Below are 16,128 nucleotides of genomic sequence, written 5' to 3'. Positions count from 1 at the left end.
GTGAAGGAGCGACTGCAGGCAACCGTAGGCAAAATACGACGCATCCTGTGGAGCGATTGGAGTCTCGAACGTCGTGCTGTCCGCACAATATATCGTGGCTTGTTTGTGGCCTGTGCCACATATGGAGCCACTGTACGGTGGGAGGCAGCCACGACTGTTTTGGGGTCTCAGAAACTTCTCTCAATCCAGCGTTGTATGATGCTTACTTGTTTGCCTGTATGTCGCACCGTCTCAAAGGATGCGGTGCAGGTTTTGTTAGGTGCACCCCCTCTTGAACGTATTGTCATACAGCGTGCTGTTGCATTCAGGTTAAGAAGGGGCTTGAGTGTGTCATTGCTGCGGAATGACTGGATTTCCGACGATGATGTGGAGAGGGAGAGATATCTAGGGAGCAAGAGGGTTCTAGATGATAGGGTTAGGTGTAGGTGTCAAGAACGTTTGGACAATAGTCCTAACGGCCGATTGACGTACGAGTACATTAGGGAACCCAGACTTCAGATTTTGTATGAGTCTGGGGTTTCTGCACGCATTTTTGCATCAGAGGCACCTGTCGGATACGTCGAGGTATTTTTGTGAAGCGGGGGTGAAAAATTGGTTGCATTTAATTGCAGAGTGCCCGATGTACGCGGACATTAGGGATCTGGGTGGTATGGGGATTAGTTGGACTGATGGACGATTAGATGTTAGTGGTGTGATGTCCACTATTCGGAATACCGAACAGTTAGGGTCGTTTGCGGGTGAATTATTTAAGCGGCGAAGGCGGTTAACTGGGAATTAGGGATAGTTTTTGTATGATTGGTGTCTATATGTGATGTATGTATGGGGTCCAACCCCTGGTCTCCAGTCCAGAGCCATATGGAAGCTTAACTGGTAGTAGTTTCGGCTACGAAGTCTGACCGGAAACTTAATTATGGTACCACGGGGAGCAGGATCCTCTGGATTTCGCTCCAATCTGCTCATGTGAACTGGTCCCTCGGGGTGTATCGTGGTGGTTGTGATTAAAACCCGAATGCGGGAAGAATTGACACTTTGTCTGTTGAATGTGGAGTTGTATTGCAACCGGGCGCTCAGGGCGCTGATCAATGCATTTATTTCATCCGCTGTGCTTTTGAGCGCTGAGGAGTAAGGCTGTTCTCAGCAGGTACCCACGTTCAAAACACAGGACGTTGTCAACAGTGACGTGAGAGCCAACGAATGTTTGTTTGATGACAGGAGATATTTCGTCTTGCCCTCGTTCACTGCCAGACCCATTTGTTTTGCTTCCTTGTCCAGTCTGGAGAAAGCAAAACTAACGGCGTGGGTGTTGAGGCCGATGATATCAATATCATCGGCATACTCCAGCAGCTGTATACTCTTATAAAAGATTGTACCTACTCGATTAAGTTCTGCAGCTCGAATTATTTCTTCAGCAGCAGATTGAAGAAGTCGCACGGAAGGGAGTCGCCTTGTCTGAAACATAGTTTGGAATCTAACGGCTCGGAGAAGTCCTTCCCGATCCTGACGGAGTTTTTGGTGTTGCTCAATGCCAGTTTACACAGCCGTATTAGTTTTGCGGGGATACCAAATTTAGACATCGCGGCATAAAGGCAGCTCCTTTTCGTGCTGTCGAAAGCAGCTTTGAAATCGACGAAAAGATGGTGTGTGTCGATTCTCCGTTCACGGGTCTTTTTCAAAATTTGGCGCATAGTGATTATCTGGTCGGTTGTTGATTTGCCAGGTCTAAAGCCACACTGGTAAGGTCCGATCAGTTTGTTAACGGTGGTCTTTAATCTTTCGCACAATACGCTCGATAGAGCCTTATATGCGATGTTAAGTAGGCTAATCCCACGGTAGTTGGCGCAGATTGTAGGGTCTCCTTTTTTATGGATTGGGAATAGCACACTTAAATTCCAATCGTTGGGCATGCTTTCGTCCGACCATATTTTACAAAGAAGCTGATGCATGCTCCTTATCAGTTCTTCGCCGCCTAGTTTGAATAGCTCGGCCGGTAATCCATCGGCACCCGCCGCTTTGTTGTTCTTCAGGGTAATTGCTATTCGAACTTCTTCATGGTCGGGCAACGGAACGTCTGCTCCATCGTTTTCGATTGAGGAATCGGGTTCGCCTTCTCCTGGCGTTGTCCGTTCACTGCCACTCAGCAGGCTGGCGAAGTATTCCCTCCATAATTTAAGTATGCCCTGGTGACTAGATCACCTTTGGGTCACGACGCACAACCCTCAAATGGTATTCCTTGTTGACAATTTGGCCGGTCAGAAGGAATTCGAAGTGCACCACAACTTGATAATCGAAGAAAACTGTCAACATAACTTTGAGTTTTGACCTCATTTAACGTGGTTTCCGACTCCTAAGCAATGATCCAAGACTCTTCGCCAGTAATAATACGTGCCATGACATCCTGATAGTAGGAAAGTATCGTCAGACGTTAACTAGACGCTGTTTTTCGAAAATAATTTCGTGCTTTCACTTTCCTTACTCCCAAATAATCTCTCAAGGTGGTACTCAGTGATTGTTCCGATATTCCAAAAATGTCAGTAAGATGGCTGATGGTTAATCATAAGTAAGAGTTAACGTGTCGATTGAAGGTCTTCTAAACGATTTCTATGTTGTACTATGTCAGTGCTAACAGAAAATGAGATGGTTCTGGTATATCTTTCGGGAATACATATAGAACATAGGTTTCGCTTCGTTTGAGAAAGAAAAAACTTAATCTAAATTCCACAGGACGAGATCTCATTTACAAATACTATACTATTGTTTCAAATTGGCCGCCTTCCAGTTACGATATAATAAGCAGTTATTTCAAGTATCTACAGGCGCGTACTCCTAACAACCACGTAGCGCTCATTTTCCCCACACCCAGACCCAGACTCATTCCCGCTGAATTTCGAAGCTTATATTGTTTTTGCTGCTTACATTGGTTCCAAGATAGACGAAATTATCCACCACTTCAAAGTTTTGACTGTTGACAGGGTGGGAGCCAAGTCGCGAATGCGATGACAGTCCATACGCTTCGCACAAAAAAAAGTCCACGTTTTAGTAATTGGTGGTGGCATTAATGAGGTTAGATTAAAAACTTTAGCCGATACCAGTTGCACCATAGCTATTCGGAAGAAGATGGGATAGTATTATCTCAACACTTCTTCCTTGAATGTCCCGAAATTGCCAAAACAAGGCAACGGTATCTCGGAACTCATATCTGTAGAATCCAAGTGAAATAGCGGAAGTAGAAGCGAGACAGGGAGTTTTTATCTGGCTTTAGAAAGAACTGTTCATAATACTCTAAGTGTGTTACCGCCGCCATGTAGGGAATCAGCCATCTAATCTAATCTAACCTACTTGTTATGTCTCATTAGCCATAATTGGTGGATGTATGTGCGCTAGTTGAATGCGGACTGATTATACTAATATTTGAATTTTATTGATATGACATGAAAGGAAATCCGATCCAATATAAAAATCTTGTGAAGGGGTAAATTACGGATGTCAATGCCGACTGACCCCGAATAACTAACTCATTTCGGTAGTTTGTGACAGCAATAGTGAAACTTATTATTCTTTAGTGAGATCGAAATGTTTGAATTGCATTAACATGGAAGAACCACTAAATCACGGAGTTTCATGTACGGACATATACGTGTATTAACTTATCGAATTGTTTTTACATTTTTTGAATCATTCTGACTAAAGAATGTATTTTTATTTTATTTCAGCTTTGTAGGAGTTTATATATTTTCTTTCAACAAAATCCAGGTGCCGATTATTATCCTTTGTAGCACATTAAGCGTTACAGGCTTAAACAACAAGCGTTAAATGAAAATATGCAAAAATTACCGGCTTCGGCATGATCGTACGCGCTTTTGAGTGCTTTTCAAGGGCCACAAGCGTATACTTATTGCTGGCTTTACGTCTAGTTTGCGCGTTGCGTTTAGCTTCGAAGCTATCGCTAATTAATTTGACGATATAAATAACACACCACAGCATTACAAATCCCACACGCGATTGGCGAAGCTTGGAGTCACCTCGATACAGTCTTGTGCAAGTTATAAGCAACGTAACCGCAGCGGTTTGCGGAAGGAAATTCGTAACATGTTAATCAGTTGCTTCCAATAGTCGAATTCCATTCTGTTTCCTTGCAGGCAAAATTTACAATATGCAAACCAAACCCAAACCACAAAGACTCACAATATCTTAGTAAAATGATTTGTTGAGATAGGGTTTGAAGATCTAAAGTTACTCGTCAAAAAATTTAATTGAACCAAAAAATAATTGCTTGACTTGAGTTCATAATCGCAAAACATCAAAAAGATATACAGCAATATATGGACTATGGATGTGTACCTTGCACATGTCTATACCACGTCATATTTCAGCTAAATATGACTCTCGTTCACAGAAGATAAAGCTAAAATCTTGAAATAAAATCAAAGGCAGGGGTCAATTTTCACTTATCTGAGGGGAAGATGCTTTTAATTGAATAAGTAAGTGAATAGTCACGCTCGCTTTATAATTTTTTATTTTTTCCGCTCTACCATTTCAGCTTAAGTTGCCGTAAAAAGAAACTACTCTACTTTTGAAAATTTCAATTGGTAAAACGATGGATCCCCTGGCTTCTACAATTTGCTCTCTTCAAACATGTAAATATTTAAATTACACGTACTATATATCGGCTATCCTTTGACATGATTGAACCTCAAAGTCCCAGAAGATAAATAGCTCAATGGATAAGCTATGCAAATATTTTCGAGACAGATCTTAATAATTTGTGTATTAATTATTCAAAATTATATTAATTCAGATGAAAAGGAGATGCTGGATCAGCTGCAGTAAGACTTCTTTCGTTAGCTAAATTCAAAATTTTGTTCACTAAATTTACGAATGTTATATGCCATCTCGATTTGGTATAATAAAAATTTATATTTCTGTCTTTGAGTTACGTGATTCTTGTTGCAAACACTTAATACGTACAACACGCAACTAAAATGAACATGCGTTGCTATCAACAAAGTAAATGCCGTAAAATGAGGTCAAGCGTGTATCGCTTTTGCAATGCTAGGTAGCCACTATTTGTTGTTAGCATTGTTGTTGCTGTAGTGAACTTGCCAGTCAATTGAATTTTGCCCATATTGCTGCTCACAACGTTGTCCTGCGTCAGCTTGTGATGGGTGCGGCAGCGATAAACTTTGTGTGCAACGGTGCGAGTGATTTGGTACACCAGAAGTTCGCCGGTCGGCAGCATCTAAAAACTCAGAGTAAGGAATGTGAGAAAATGTGTACAAAGAAGCGATAAAAATAAAATGGCAAAAATGTTACGGTGCAGCGGAAATGTGGTGTGAAATAATGTATTCGTTTGTTTTATTTTAGTCTTGCTTTCATTTGTTGATTCGTTGTCTAACTTTTTCCACCAGATACCTAAATACAACTGCACACGCTCTCCACATATTCATTCCTAATGACTCAGGTCACACACATGTGACACGGTATTTAAATAGCTTTGGTCGGTTGTTACAAATAATAATAATAAAGTATTCAACAAGGGTATATGCAACGAGTTGGCTCGATGAAAGATGGTCGATGGTAGAGTAAGCCCTTCGTCGGTGCGTGTGTTCTACACTTAAACTGCGAACTCTCAAAACTACCAGCGCTGGAGACGGAAGTCTGAAGGTCTAGAACGGAAGAGGAATCCGGTGGTTGATTACTGGTGGCTGATTGTGCTTTGGTAGTGAATGCCGCACTCTGTTCGAAGTTTTTTACTAATCCTTTTTAATTTACTAAATCTACATAAGTCTTTTTTTTTTATAGACTAATGAAAACCAAATAGTTGCGTAGACTAAATTTTGACAGTGGTTTGGCTCCTTTTTTTACAATTTTGAAATTTGCGACCTTGAGGTCATTGACTAATGTTGGTTACCGATAAATTAATTTCAATAAGCTAATCCAAAAGATAGGCTCATGAACAGAGTATTTTGGCACAACAGGTTATCAACTTCCCTAGAAAAAAGTTTTAACTACCTGCTGCGATGTAAACTGTCCACTAAAGGTTGTCGTGGCACACGCAAAAGCCACCATAGTTTTCTCGAATGACCAAAAAGAGCAAACTCATCGAAATGATGTAACCGCGAAGGAACACATAATCTCCTTTAGGTTCCCTTCATGCGCAGGGGTTGGATACCACAATTTACCAATACCAATATTTAAATCAATATTATTCTCTAACACCCGAGCGGAGAAAATTCAAAATACTTATAATCCTTACAATTCTTTTTATTAGTACGGAATTTGGGTATTTCCGAAACAAATACTATTTGTGCAGATTTTTAAGATAGCTTATAAGCCAATCCGTCACGGACCGCAATTAATTATAATTTTTTTTAAGTAAGTAAGTACTTTTATCGTGACCCCACTCTACTTGTAATTAGTTCAACACATTTTACTCACCTTCTTCTAGCGATGGATATATATTGAAATTCGGTTCCTGCAGCCATGATGTCACCGCCACATACTCCTTAACAAACGACGGTATATTACATTTAATTAACACATTGCTACCAATAAAACCTCCTGGATTTTGCACTTCCGGTTCGTAGCGTTGATTCACAACTGCAAATAAATGGGAAATAAAAGAAAATCATTGCAAATGCATTAATTACTCAATTTACAACAACAAGACATAAAACTATCTATTAGCACATTACTGGAAAAACGCACTGAAACATACATTTGTGTGCATGTATTCGTGAACTCCTAATTCGGACCACATAAATTATTTCTAAAAGCTCGTTAATGGCGAGAGAAAAATCAAAATAAATATTTACAAAGTGCTGACAAGTTTACTAATAACAAAAATATTTTATATAGTTGGGTTAGAATCAATTTAAAATGAAGAGTAATATATGCACCCTTCTCATGACAGTCGAGTCCACCGGACCTCACACGGATTTCTACCTACAATCAACGGCCGATTCGACATTCTTCAAGCTTATTTACATAATACGTTTAAACAAAAACATTTCAAATTTGCAGTGGAATGGGTGAACATCTATCATAGTAGCGAAGTTAAAGAATTTGCATTCATCTGCAAAATTTGTTCACGGAAACACACCAGCACTACACCGTTGAGGTTTTGTCCATATATTTGCTTGCTATAATTGAGTTCAATTCGTCCATTCCGCTATTAAAGTCATTGAGTTCGAATAATTGCGAAAACTATCGTGATAAATATCAAGTTACAGCTCAGTCACATTCTAAGCTCTAAAATCTTTTTAAATTGACAAAAGTTCCTTGAAATATTGCCATTGAACTCAAAATATCATTGGTCTTTTGATAAATATTTCAATCCTTATAAGCACATATTCACATAACCTTTTGGGATTGTTGCAATATTGATTACGTGGACACTTTCAATCGTAAGTAAAGACTAATTTACAATATAAACGGTAACAGAACTTCCCGTATACAAATGATTAACAACCCTCCTCCTAACCCCTATTCATTTTAGAACAGTAAGGTGTAGGCAATTATATCTACACTGGAACAAGGATAAGCTCTTGTAAAAATACTTTGGACAATTTCGTGGAGATATCTTGAAAAATGTAATGTATTTCTATAAAACGAGTGCATTTTTAAGGATCAGTTTGTATAACAGCTTCATGCTATAGTGGTCCGATAACGGCGGTTCAGACAAATGACCAGCTTGTTGGGGAGGAAAGGGCGTGTACTAAATTTCTGATCGATACCTCAGAAATGGTTGGAGGATAATATATAAAACCGTTAACAGCTAATTAGAAACGCTCCCTTTTTTGTAGGTGGCTGATGAGTATAATGATAAAAAATTTTAATATACCCTTATTTATATTCCCAAAAGTCTTGCATTGTTACTACTAAATTTACTCTGTTTTGTAGTTCTGAAGTTAAACTTCTTTGATTTTTTTCCCAAATAGTGAATTAAGTGCGACAGCTAATTAGAAACAGTTGTTTAAAGAATTAACATTCCTTAAGGTGTTAATTTTTATTAATAATATTATTGATTTCCAGTAAGGGTATACTTCAAAGTTGTGTTTTGAAATATATTTAAATATACTATTCAAGTTTTTTAATGAGTAAACGCTCCCCGCCAAACGTAGTTACACTTTTGACCTTCGCCAGTCTGAAAAGACGTACAAACAAATTTCAAATCAAGTCAAATGCTCAAAAGAAATTGTTTTCAATGCCCTTAAGCATATAAAGAACTTTAATACTACTTCCAACGTTGCACGCGAAGAAAAACCCGAAAAACTTCTACAGAAATATACCGCACAATTACTACCATCTCCCGAGCAAACCAAAAAAAGAGTTCCACTGACATTTTACATAAAATTCAAACGAATATATTGTACAAATATCCAAGACTACAATTGCCCAGCGTTTAGTCGAATTTAGATTTCACGGCAGAACAGCACGCACCAAACAACTTCTAACTAAAATTCAAAGCAAAGAATGTATAGACTTTTCCCACACTTATTGATCTTGGACAACATATAAATGGAAGTATGTTATTTAGAGCGATGTAACAAAATAAATCGAATAGATCCTGATGGTCGAAGGTATGTTTGCCGACCAATCTAAAAAAATTTGTTCCTCGCAATGTTTCACGCGTAGGGAGGTTGGAATTTTTTTTCTGGGGTGGTGGAGGTCCGCTCCATATGATATGGAATTTTAAATAAGGAGAAATATGCCGACATCCTTAAAAATGTCATTCTGCCATGGACTAAGAACAATTTTCCTGTTATATGCAAATTCCAACAAAATAATCCAAATCAAATGGCAAAGTCAACACAAAAGTTTTTTGTTGAAAATTCCATCAATATTTTGGAGTAGCCTGAAGAGAACACATCTTTACTGATGTCAAAAAAGCTGTAGATACACCAAAATATCAAAAATATGGATGTTCTTTTTGATGAAATTAGGACGGCATGGCAAGCAACACTTGTGGTGTGCTGTAAGAGTCTTTTAACGTCAATTCGCAGTGGATGTGAAGCAGTATTAAAATAAAAGGGTTAAGCAAACAAATACTAACTGAAAGCAAGCAATATTTTTTAATAGCAGTATTTTTTGCAGATAAAAAATTTTTGTTTGTAATTAGTTGTTGTTGGGATGATGGAGTCATGTGTAGAACTTCATGCAGGTGAGGAAGTTCTCTGATCGCCATTCACTTGGGAGTGGCCAGAAACGATTCTTTTACAAATGGCTCAAGCAGCTCACGACTTCCGGTCTTTGACAAAGTATCCACTGGGTAGCCTAAGAACATCCGTTTGAAGGCGAGCTAAAGTGAGAAGGCGAAACATCCCCTACATAGGGTTGTGCGCTGCGTTTAGTACCCGCCACGTAAAAAAACACCCCCAATGAAAAAGAACAACAAGCCTCGGATAAGAGACCCTCCTTTTGATGACGAACATGGCACCTGGAACTTACGGTCCCTTAATTGGGAAGGTGCCGCTGCCTAGCTGGTTGATGTCCTCGTGAAAATAAAGGCTGACATCACCGCCATCCAAGAAATACGATGGACGGAAAAGGACAGACACGAGTAGGACCTTGTGGCATTTACTACAGTGGCCATATAAAGGAGCGCAAGTTTGGTGTTGGATTCGTGGTGGGAGAGAGACTCCGCCGCCGAGTACTATCATTCACTCCGGTGAATGAACGTCTAGCCAAAGTCCGCATCAAAGCGAGGTTCTTCAACATATCGCTGATTTGCGCCTACGCCCCGATGGAAGAGAAGGACGATGTGACCAAAAATACCTTCTATGAGCGCTTGTCAAAATCGTGCTTGGTGACTTTAACGCCAGGGTAGGCAAAGAAGGTATCTTTGGCACTACGGTCGGTAAATTCAGCCTCTACGACGAAACATCCCAAAATGGGTTGAGGCTGATTGACTTCGCCGGGGCCCGAAATATGGTTATCTGTGGTACTAGATTCCAGCACAATAAGATACATCAAACTACCTGGCTGTCTCCGGATCGAAAACCCACCAACCAGATCGATCATGTTGTGATAGAGGAAGACACGTCTCCACTGCTCTAGACGTGCATACGCTCCGAGCCAAGATTCGCACCCGCCTCTGCGCAGGAAAAACGCACATCAAAAAACAAAAGGAAGGTTCGACGCCGAGAAGCTGCATTCGCAACAGACAGCCGAACGATTTTCTACTCGGCCTGCACTCCTGCTCTCTGAGAGCACTCGTCAGCAACTCGGTATAAGGGAACTGTGGGATGGCATTTCAAACTCCTTACGTACAGCTGCAACCGAAACCATAGGTTTTCGGAAATTGCAAAAGAACAGCTGATACGATGAGGAGTGCTGTGTCGCGGCGGAGAAAAAACAGACTGCCTACCTCGCAACGTTACGATCGACCACAACACGTGCGGGATGGGATAGATACCGAGAGTTGAAGAAGGAAGCGAGACGCATTTGCAGACAAAAAAAAAAGAGGCCGAAATGCGTGAGTACGTTTGAGTGAAAAAGTGGTAAAAATAAATGGTTTATTCGAAAATAATTTCATTTACATCAAAATAATTTGCGTTTCTAATTAGCTGTCAAGGGCTGTATCTTATAACGGATGATCCAATAGAGGTACTTTTTTCAATAGACTGTTACGTTGTTTTTGTTCAGTAGCGTTAGGCATTTCATCATGAAACTTTATTACGAAAATTTACGTTTATAAAAATGTTTTTTGAGAGCTTCGCGGTTCACTCAATTTATGGTTAACATAATCGTCACTTGACCTTCCCAATCGATATAGCATCGCTATAGGGCTCTTGAAGAGTTCCGAGAAGATCCGACTTTTTCCAGCCAAATTGCGCCGATTTCTGGCCCAATGAAGAAAGCAAAATTGCCACATTTGGGAAGAAGAACAACTTGAAAATATTCAATATCTGCCATTTCATATAGAAAAAACAACGGTTTGATGAGGTTTGTTCGCTGGTGGTATCATCGGTCTATATTTCTTCAAGAATGATGTCGATGAGAACGTAACTGTCAATGGCGACCGTTATCGCGCCATCATAACCGACTATTTGATGCCTGAAATTAAAGCTCGTGATCTCGGTGACATTTGGTTTCAACAAGACGTCACCACTCAATCAATAGATTTATTGAGAGAACACTTTGGTGAACAGATAATTTCATGTTTTTGGCCGGTCGATTGGCCGCAAAGATCGTGTGATATCACACCGTTAGATTTTGTCCTGGGGGAATATGTAAAGTCTACGCGGACAATCCCGCTTCGATTCAGGTCTTGGAGCAAAACATCACGGGTGTCATTCAGCAGTTACCAGTCAAAATGCTCAAACGAGTCATCGGAAATTGTATTCTTCAAAAAATAAACACCAGAGAATGTTTTTTCGAATGATAATAAATATTTCCCCTTAGATTTCAAGTTTCTGCGTTTTTAGGGAATTTCGAAATGAATCACCCCTTAGAATCCCTGACGTTTGCTCTGGTTGTTACAAACTTCATGACAAACTTAAGTCAATCGGTTTTTACTTTTTTCATTAGAAATATTATTGCCTTTACATCATTAGACAAACAGGAAAATGTTTCTTATAACATAAAAAATAAAAAAAAACCTTAACATATAGATAGAAAAAACGTTCGGTGGAATAATATTCGTTATGTCACCAGGATATCCTCGAAGTGATATGTAATATATTCGGCATTGTTCTGAGATGACTCTTAATTCTCAAATCTGCAAAACATGTATTCTTTTAGTATACATACTTACATAATAGTCCACTGAGACCTTCTGTCACTCTTTATTATGAAAAGAATATGTTTTCAAACCACATGCGGTAGTAGTACTTATTTGTTAAAGACTATTCTGCTTAACATTTTGAGCCCAGTTCACCTTTTTTGTACACACTCACATGTCAGTGCATATGCGTAACTAACACTGATCTACAAAGTGCAACTGCTTGAGTAGGTAAATATTACAATGTTTGCCGAAATTACTAAAGTCTAACCTATTCAACTCGTTTTAAAATGCTAGGAATAAACCTTCACCTCGGCGGCGGACGCAAGGATTTACAGTAAAAGTCACTCCTGCAGCTCTGGTAAATTGCTACTCCTGCGGTTTCATCACACAAAATACTAAATACCACGCATGTAAGTACTCTTATTACTTTTCCTTTATTACGTTTTTATTTGTCTTCTTTTTTTATACGAAATGGCTGTATTTCAGCAGCAAGGATATGAACGTAACTCTCACTGTGGCAGCTCTGCAACATTTTGTGAAAAGTGTGCCAATGCCAAATGCCAAACTGTAAGATTACAAGTGCTTGCATTCTCATACTACATATAATCATGCTAATGTGTGTGCGTTTGTTGCTGGAAATAAACGCACATCCAAGTGTAAGTATGTAAAAGGAGTAACATTTGTTGTTACACAGAGATGGTTAAACTATAATACTGTAGGGAATCTAAGCTTAAAACGTAGTTTTGAATAGGGTTATTATTAAATGACGCCCTTGAAAACTAATTTAATTTCTCTGGGAGATACGAGCAGGAAAATGTATCTCTGAATGACCATATGCATCATTATGCATCAACTACCTTAATGTTAGTCTTCTTGTTTATGGTGGAAGATATGTTTCTGGAATCTTATCTGCACAAGAATGAAGTTTAAACGAACTTAACTACTTTTCATAAATTGAAATTCCACCTTCTTAAGATGCTATGACTGGTAGATGGAAAATACTCACACAAATGCCAGGTATGACGTGAGAGTCCTTGTAGTGTTTATGAGTTCTTTTAGATCTTCATATCCCGGGTAGGGACATTAAGTTTACCACGAAGGCTGTAACACTCAGTAGGCAATGCTGGACACCCTATAAAATATACACATATATAAATCGTGAGTCGATTTAGCCATGTTCAGTTTTCCGTCTGTATATACATACGCGAACTAGTCCCTCAGTGTGTGATGGAATGGAATGAGGTAAAGTCATGCTTCTGTTTAAGCAGTTAAAGTCGTATGGCTATACTTAATTTCTACTCTTGCGTCTTCGCCGTGCACTCTGAAAACGTCAGCAACGCTTGTGTAAGATTTGGTAGCCAACTCGATCCGGCTGAAAGAGAGGAAACTTCAGTGGAGCTACTCAGATATATTCGTTTTAAGGATTTGCTGAAGTCTAATTGCAGCGTCTGTTTAACCAAAGTTGCGGTTGCGAGCGGGCCTAGGTCTTGAAATAAGCAGCTCGTTAGATAAATGTGTATAAAACTTCATAGTACTATCCTAGTGAGGTTATGCGCTGAGTTTGGGACCCACCATAAACGACTATCAATGGAAAAGAAACAACAGCTTCGGATAAAGGACCACGCTTTTGATGACGACCACAGCAAACGTAATAAGGTCTATGATTTTGGGAGATGCAATTGGAAGGTCCGGTCTCTAAATTGAACACTGGGCAGCCTTCCTTGTAATGTTGTGGTCGACTACAATACGAGCGGGGTAGGATAGATATTGATAGAGGGAGGCGAGATGCATATGCAGAAAAAAGGAAACGGCCAAAGTGGTGATCTAGTGGCTAATGTTCAGAGCATACTGGCGTTATAAAGGGAACACTTCTCTAGACTGCTAAGCGGTAGTGGAATTGTATCATCTGGAGATGGCCCAATCGGTGACGATGTAATAGTTGTTCCATTGCCAAACTTTGATGAGGTTTTAATAACAATTAAACATCTGGAGAACAACAAAGCGACAGGGTCCTTTGGATTACTGACAGCGCTATTCAATTACGGCTTCGAAGAACTGATGGGGTGCATGCATCAGCTTGTTTTCAAAACATGGATGAAAATGCTTTCAGCCCGATGATTCCAACCTAAGTGTGTTCGAGAAAAAAGTTTTGCGGAATGTTTACGGTCTCCTGTGCATAGGAAACGACGAATATCGTAGTCGATGGAACGATCAGCTGTACGCCATTTACGGCGACATTGAGATAGTACGATGTTGTTAACTCGACTATAATCACGTAAGCGGTGTCAGTGCCAATAAAGCAGAAAAGTCAGTTTTTGAGATATCGATTCATACATCCTTTTCGCCGACGACCACTTAAACATATAGCATAAATTGAAAGGTTTTAAAAAAAATAATTTCTAGACCTTCGGCATGACTTATTGCCTAAGGCAATGGTACAATCTCCGTAGAAACACCATGCAAACTGAACGATCGGGTTCAAGTTCTTCAAAGAACTTAACATTATTAGAAGTCTTGTTGAAATTTGGATCAAGAATTTCATTTGATAAAACTGACCAAAACCCTTATTTTAGTCATTCTGTTTCTCGGTTTTCTTTATTTTGGCCATCGAATAGTAGTGAAGTGAAGTAGTGAAGATATATTAACACAAATAGCGCATAACCTAATTGCCTCCTTGCACGTTTCGAGGCGGCCAACTGAATGACCAAATGAAATGTGAGGCAAACTCACATTTCTCGCTGGTAATTTGAATCTTTGGCTCGTCAACTGCATCAGTGCAGGAATAAAAACCGCACGCTGTACATATAACAACAACCAACCACAAAAAAAATGGAAATCCGTAACGCAAGAGAACTTTCGTACCGATTCAAACTAACCGGTTAAAGGTATCATTTGATTTTTTTTTTAATTGTCCTCATTTATTACTTCCAAAAACTCATTTTTAAGCCAATTATGGACAACAGAGCAACACAGTAAAGCTATAATGCTTTCCAATGCTTGATTACCCTATATACAGTAATGGATAAAAACGGGACACTTAATGATTAAAACAGAATGAAACCTGAAATAAGAATACCAGTAATATTGAATTTTGGAATAAGACCTTATTCCAATAAAAACAAGCCTAAGTCGCTCAGAAACAACCCATTCGACGCTTCGTCGTCTATGTACGACAACTTTTATACTGAATTGTTTTAGAAAACTTAGGGTTTGTATTGACCACGATGGAGATCGCGAGCTCGCATCTGGGAAGAGTCTTATAATTCGCAACGTTTGGGGAGCCAGTGGCTCAATAGTCTGAAAAATCTAATATTGCCTCGTTCGACGATGTTTTCTTTATTGCTTATTTCTGAGCATCTCGACATATAAAATTGATCAAATCACATATTATCCGAATAATAGTATACATATGTATATAATTCATATCATAGGTGGTTCGAACATACCATACGTCATAAATACACACCAGAAAAGAGCAAATGCGCCATATACTATAATATTTCTTCGATAAAGGTGAACATCTACCATCAGCTGCTCCCTTTTTTACTTTTCACTCTTACTGTCAACAATTTGATTGTCTGAAAGAAGCAATCGCCTAGGGGCGGCCAGCTTTGACCAATGGAAGAATAAATCCACCATTTGAAGAATTAGTTTGCTGGTGGACATTTTGTTTCAAAATAAGCTTGCGAAAAATTATTAGTTTAGAGCTTTGCCACTCAGTCCATTCTATACAGAAATATAAGAGGTACTTTGTCAATAGCCTTTTTCGACAGATCACGCTTGGGTCGTGTGAACTTTCATTTTACTCATTTTTCGTATTGTTTGCCATTTCATCAAAGAAATATTAACACTTGAACAATGTTTAAAAATCGTTAAATTTTATCACGAAAATTCACGTTCCGTTCAATTAATTGTCAATAAAATCAGCCTATTAAACGTTTTATTCGCAACACCATCACCTATTTTGAGACCTACCGTTCATTATCGAATAATATTCGACCGTGAAGAAAATATCTCATCCGAGGCTGCTGTTGGTTTTTCATTAGGGTGAGCTTTTTACGTGGCGGGTCCCAAACCCAGCGCACAACCCTATGTAGGGGATGTTTCGCCTTCTCACTTTAGCTCGCCTTCGACCGGATGTTCTTAGGCTACCAGAGGATACTTGGTCAAAGACCGGAAGTAGTGAGCTGCTTGAGCCATGTGTAAAAGAATCGCTTCTGGCCACTCCCAAGTGAATGGCGATCAGAGAACTTTCCTCACTTGCGTGAACTTCTACACATGACTCCATCCACCAAAAACCAAACTCTATAAGTCACTCATAGTTCCCGTCTTGCTATATGGTGCAGAGGCTTGGACGATGTCAACAACTGATGAGTCGACGTTGCGAGTTTTCGAGAGAAAAG

The 16,128-nt window shown here is 39.3% G+C and overlaps 1 protein-coding gene across 3 annotated transcripts in view; it reads right to left on the bottom strand.

The window, feature by feature from the left end:
• The window catches only part of LOC120769702 (Down syndrome cell adhesion molecule-like protein Dscam2), a 49,191-nt gene that overhangs the window by 17,768 nt on the left and 15,295 nt on the right, over positions 1 to 16,128 (bottom strand). For 2 of the 3 annotated variants that reach the window (XM_040096833.1, XM_040096832.1), the window contains exon 3: positions 6,436 to 6,597. In XM_040096833.1, coding sequence (XP_039952767.1) covers positions 6,436 to 6,597 — 162 coding nt within the window. Of the gene's footprint in view, positions 1 to 4,817; positions 5,237 to 6,435; positions 6,598 to 16,128 lie in introns of those variants that run through there. The other variant, XM_040096831.1, reaches the window with a different exon arrangement.

The sequence above is a fragment of the Bactrocera tryoni genome, chromosome 2 (assembly GCF_016617805.1).
Source record: "Bactrocera tryoni isolate S06 chromosome 2, CSIRO_BtryS06_freeze2, whole genome shotgun sequence".
NCBI classification, from domain to species: Eukaryota; Metazoa; Arthropoda; class Insecta; order Diptera; family Tephritidae; genus Bactrocera; species Bactrocera tryoni.
This window is presented reverse-complemented; position numbering and strand designations above follow the sequence as displayed.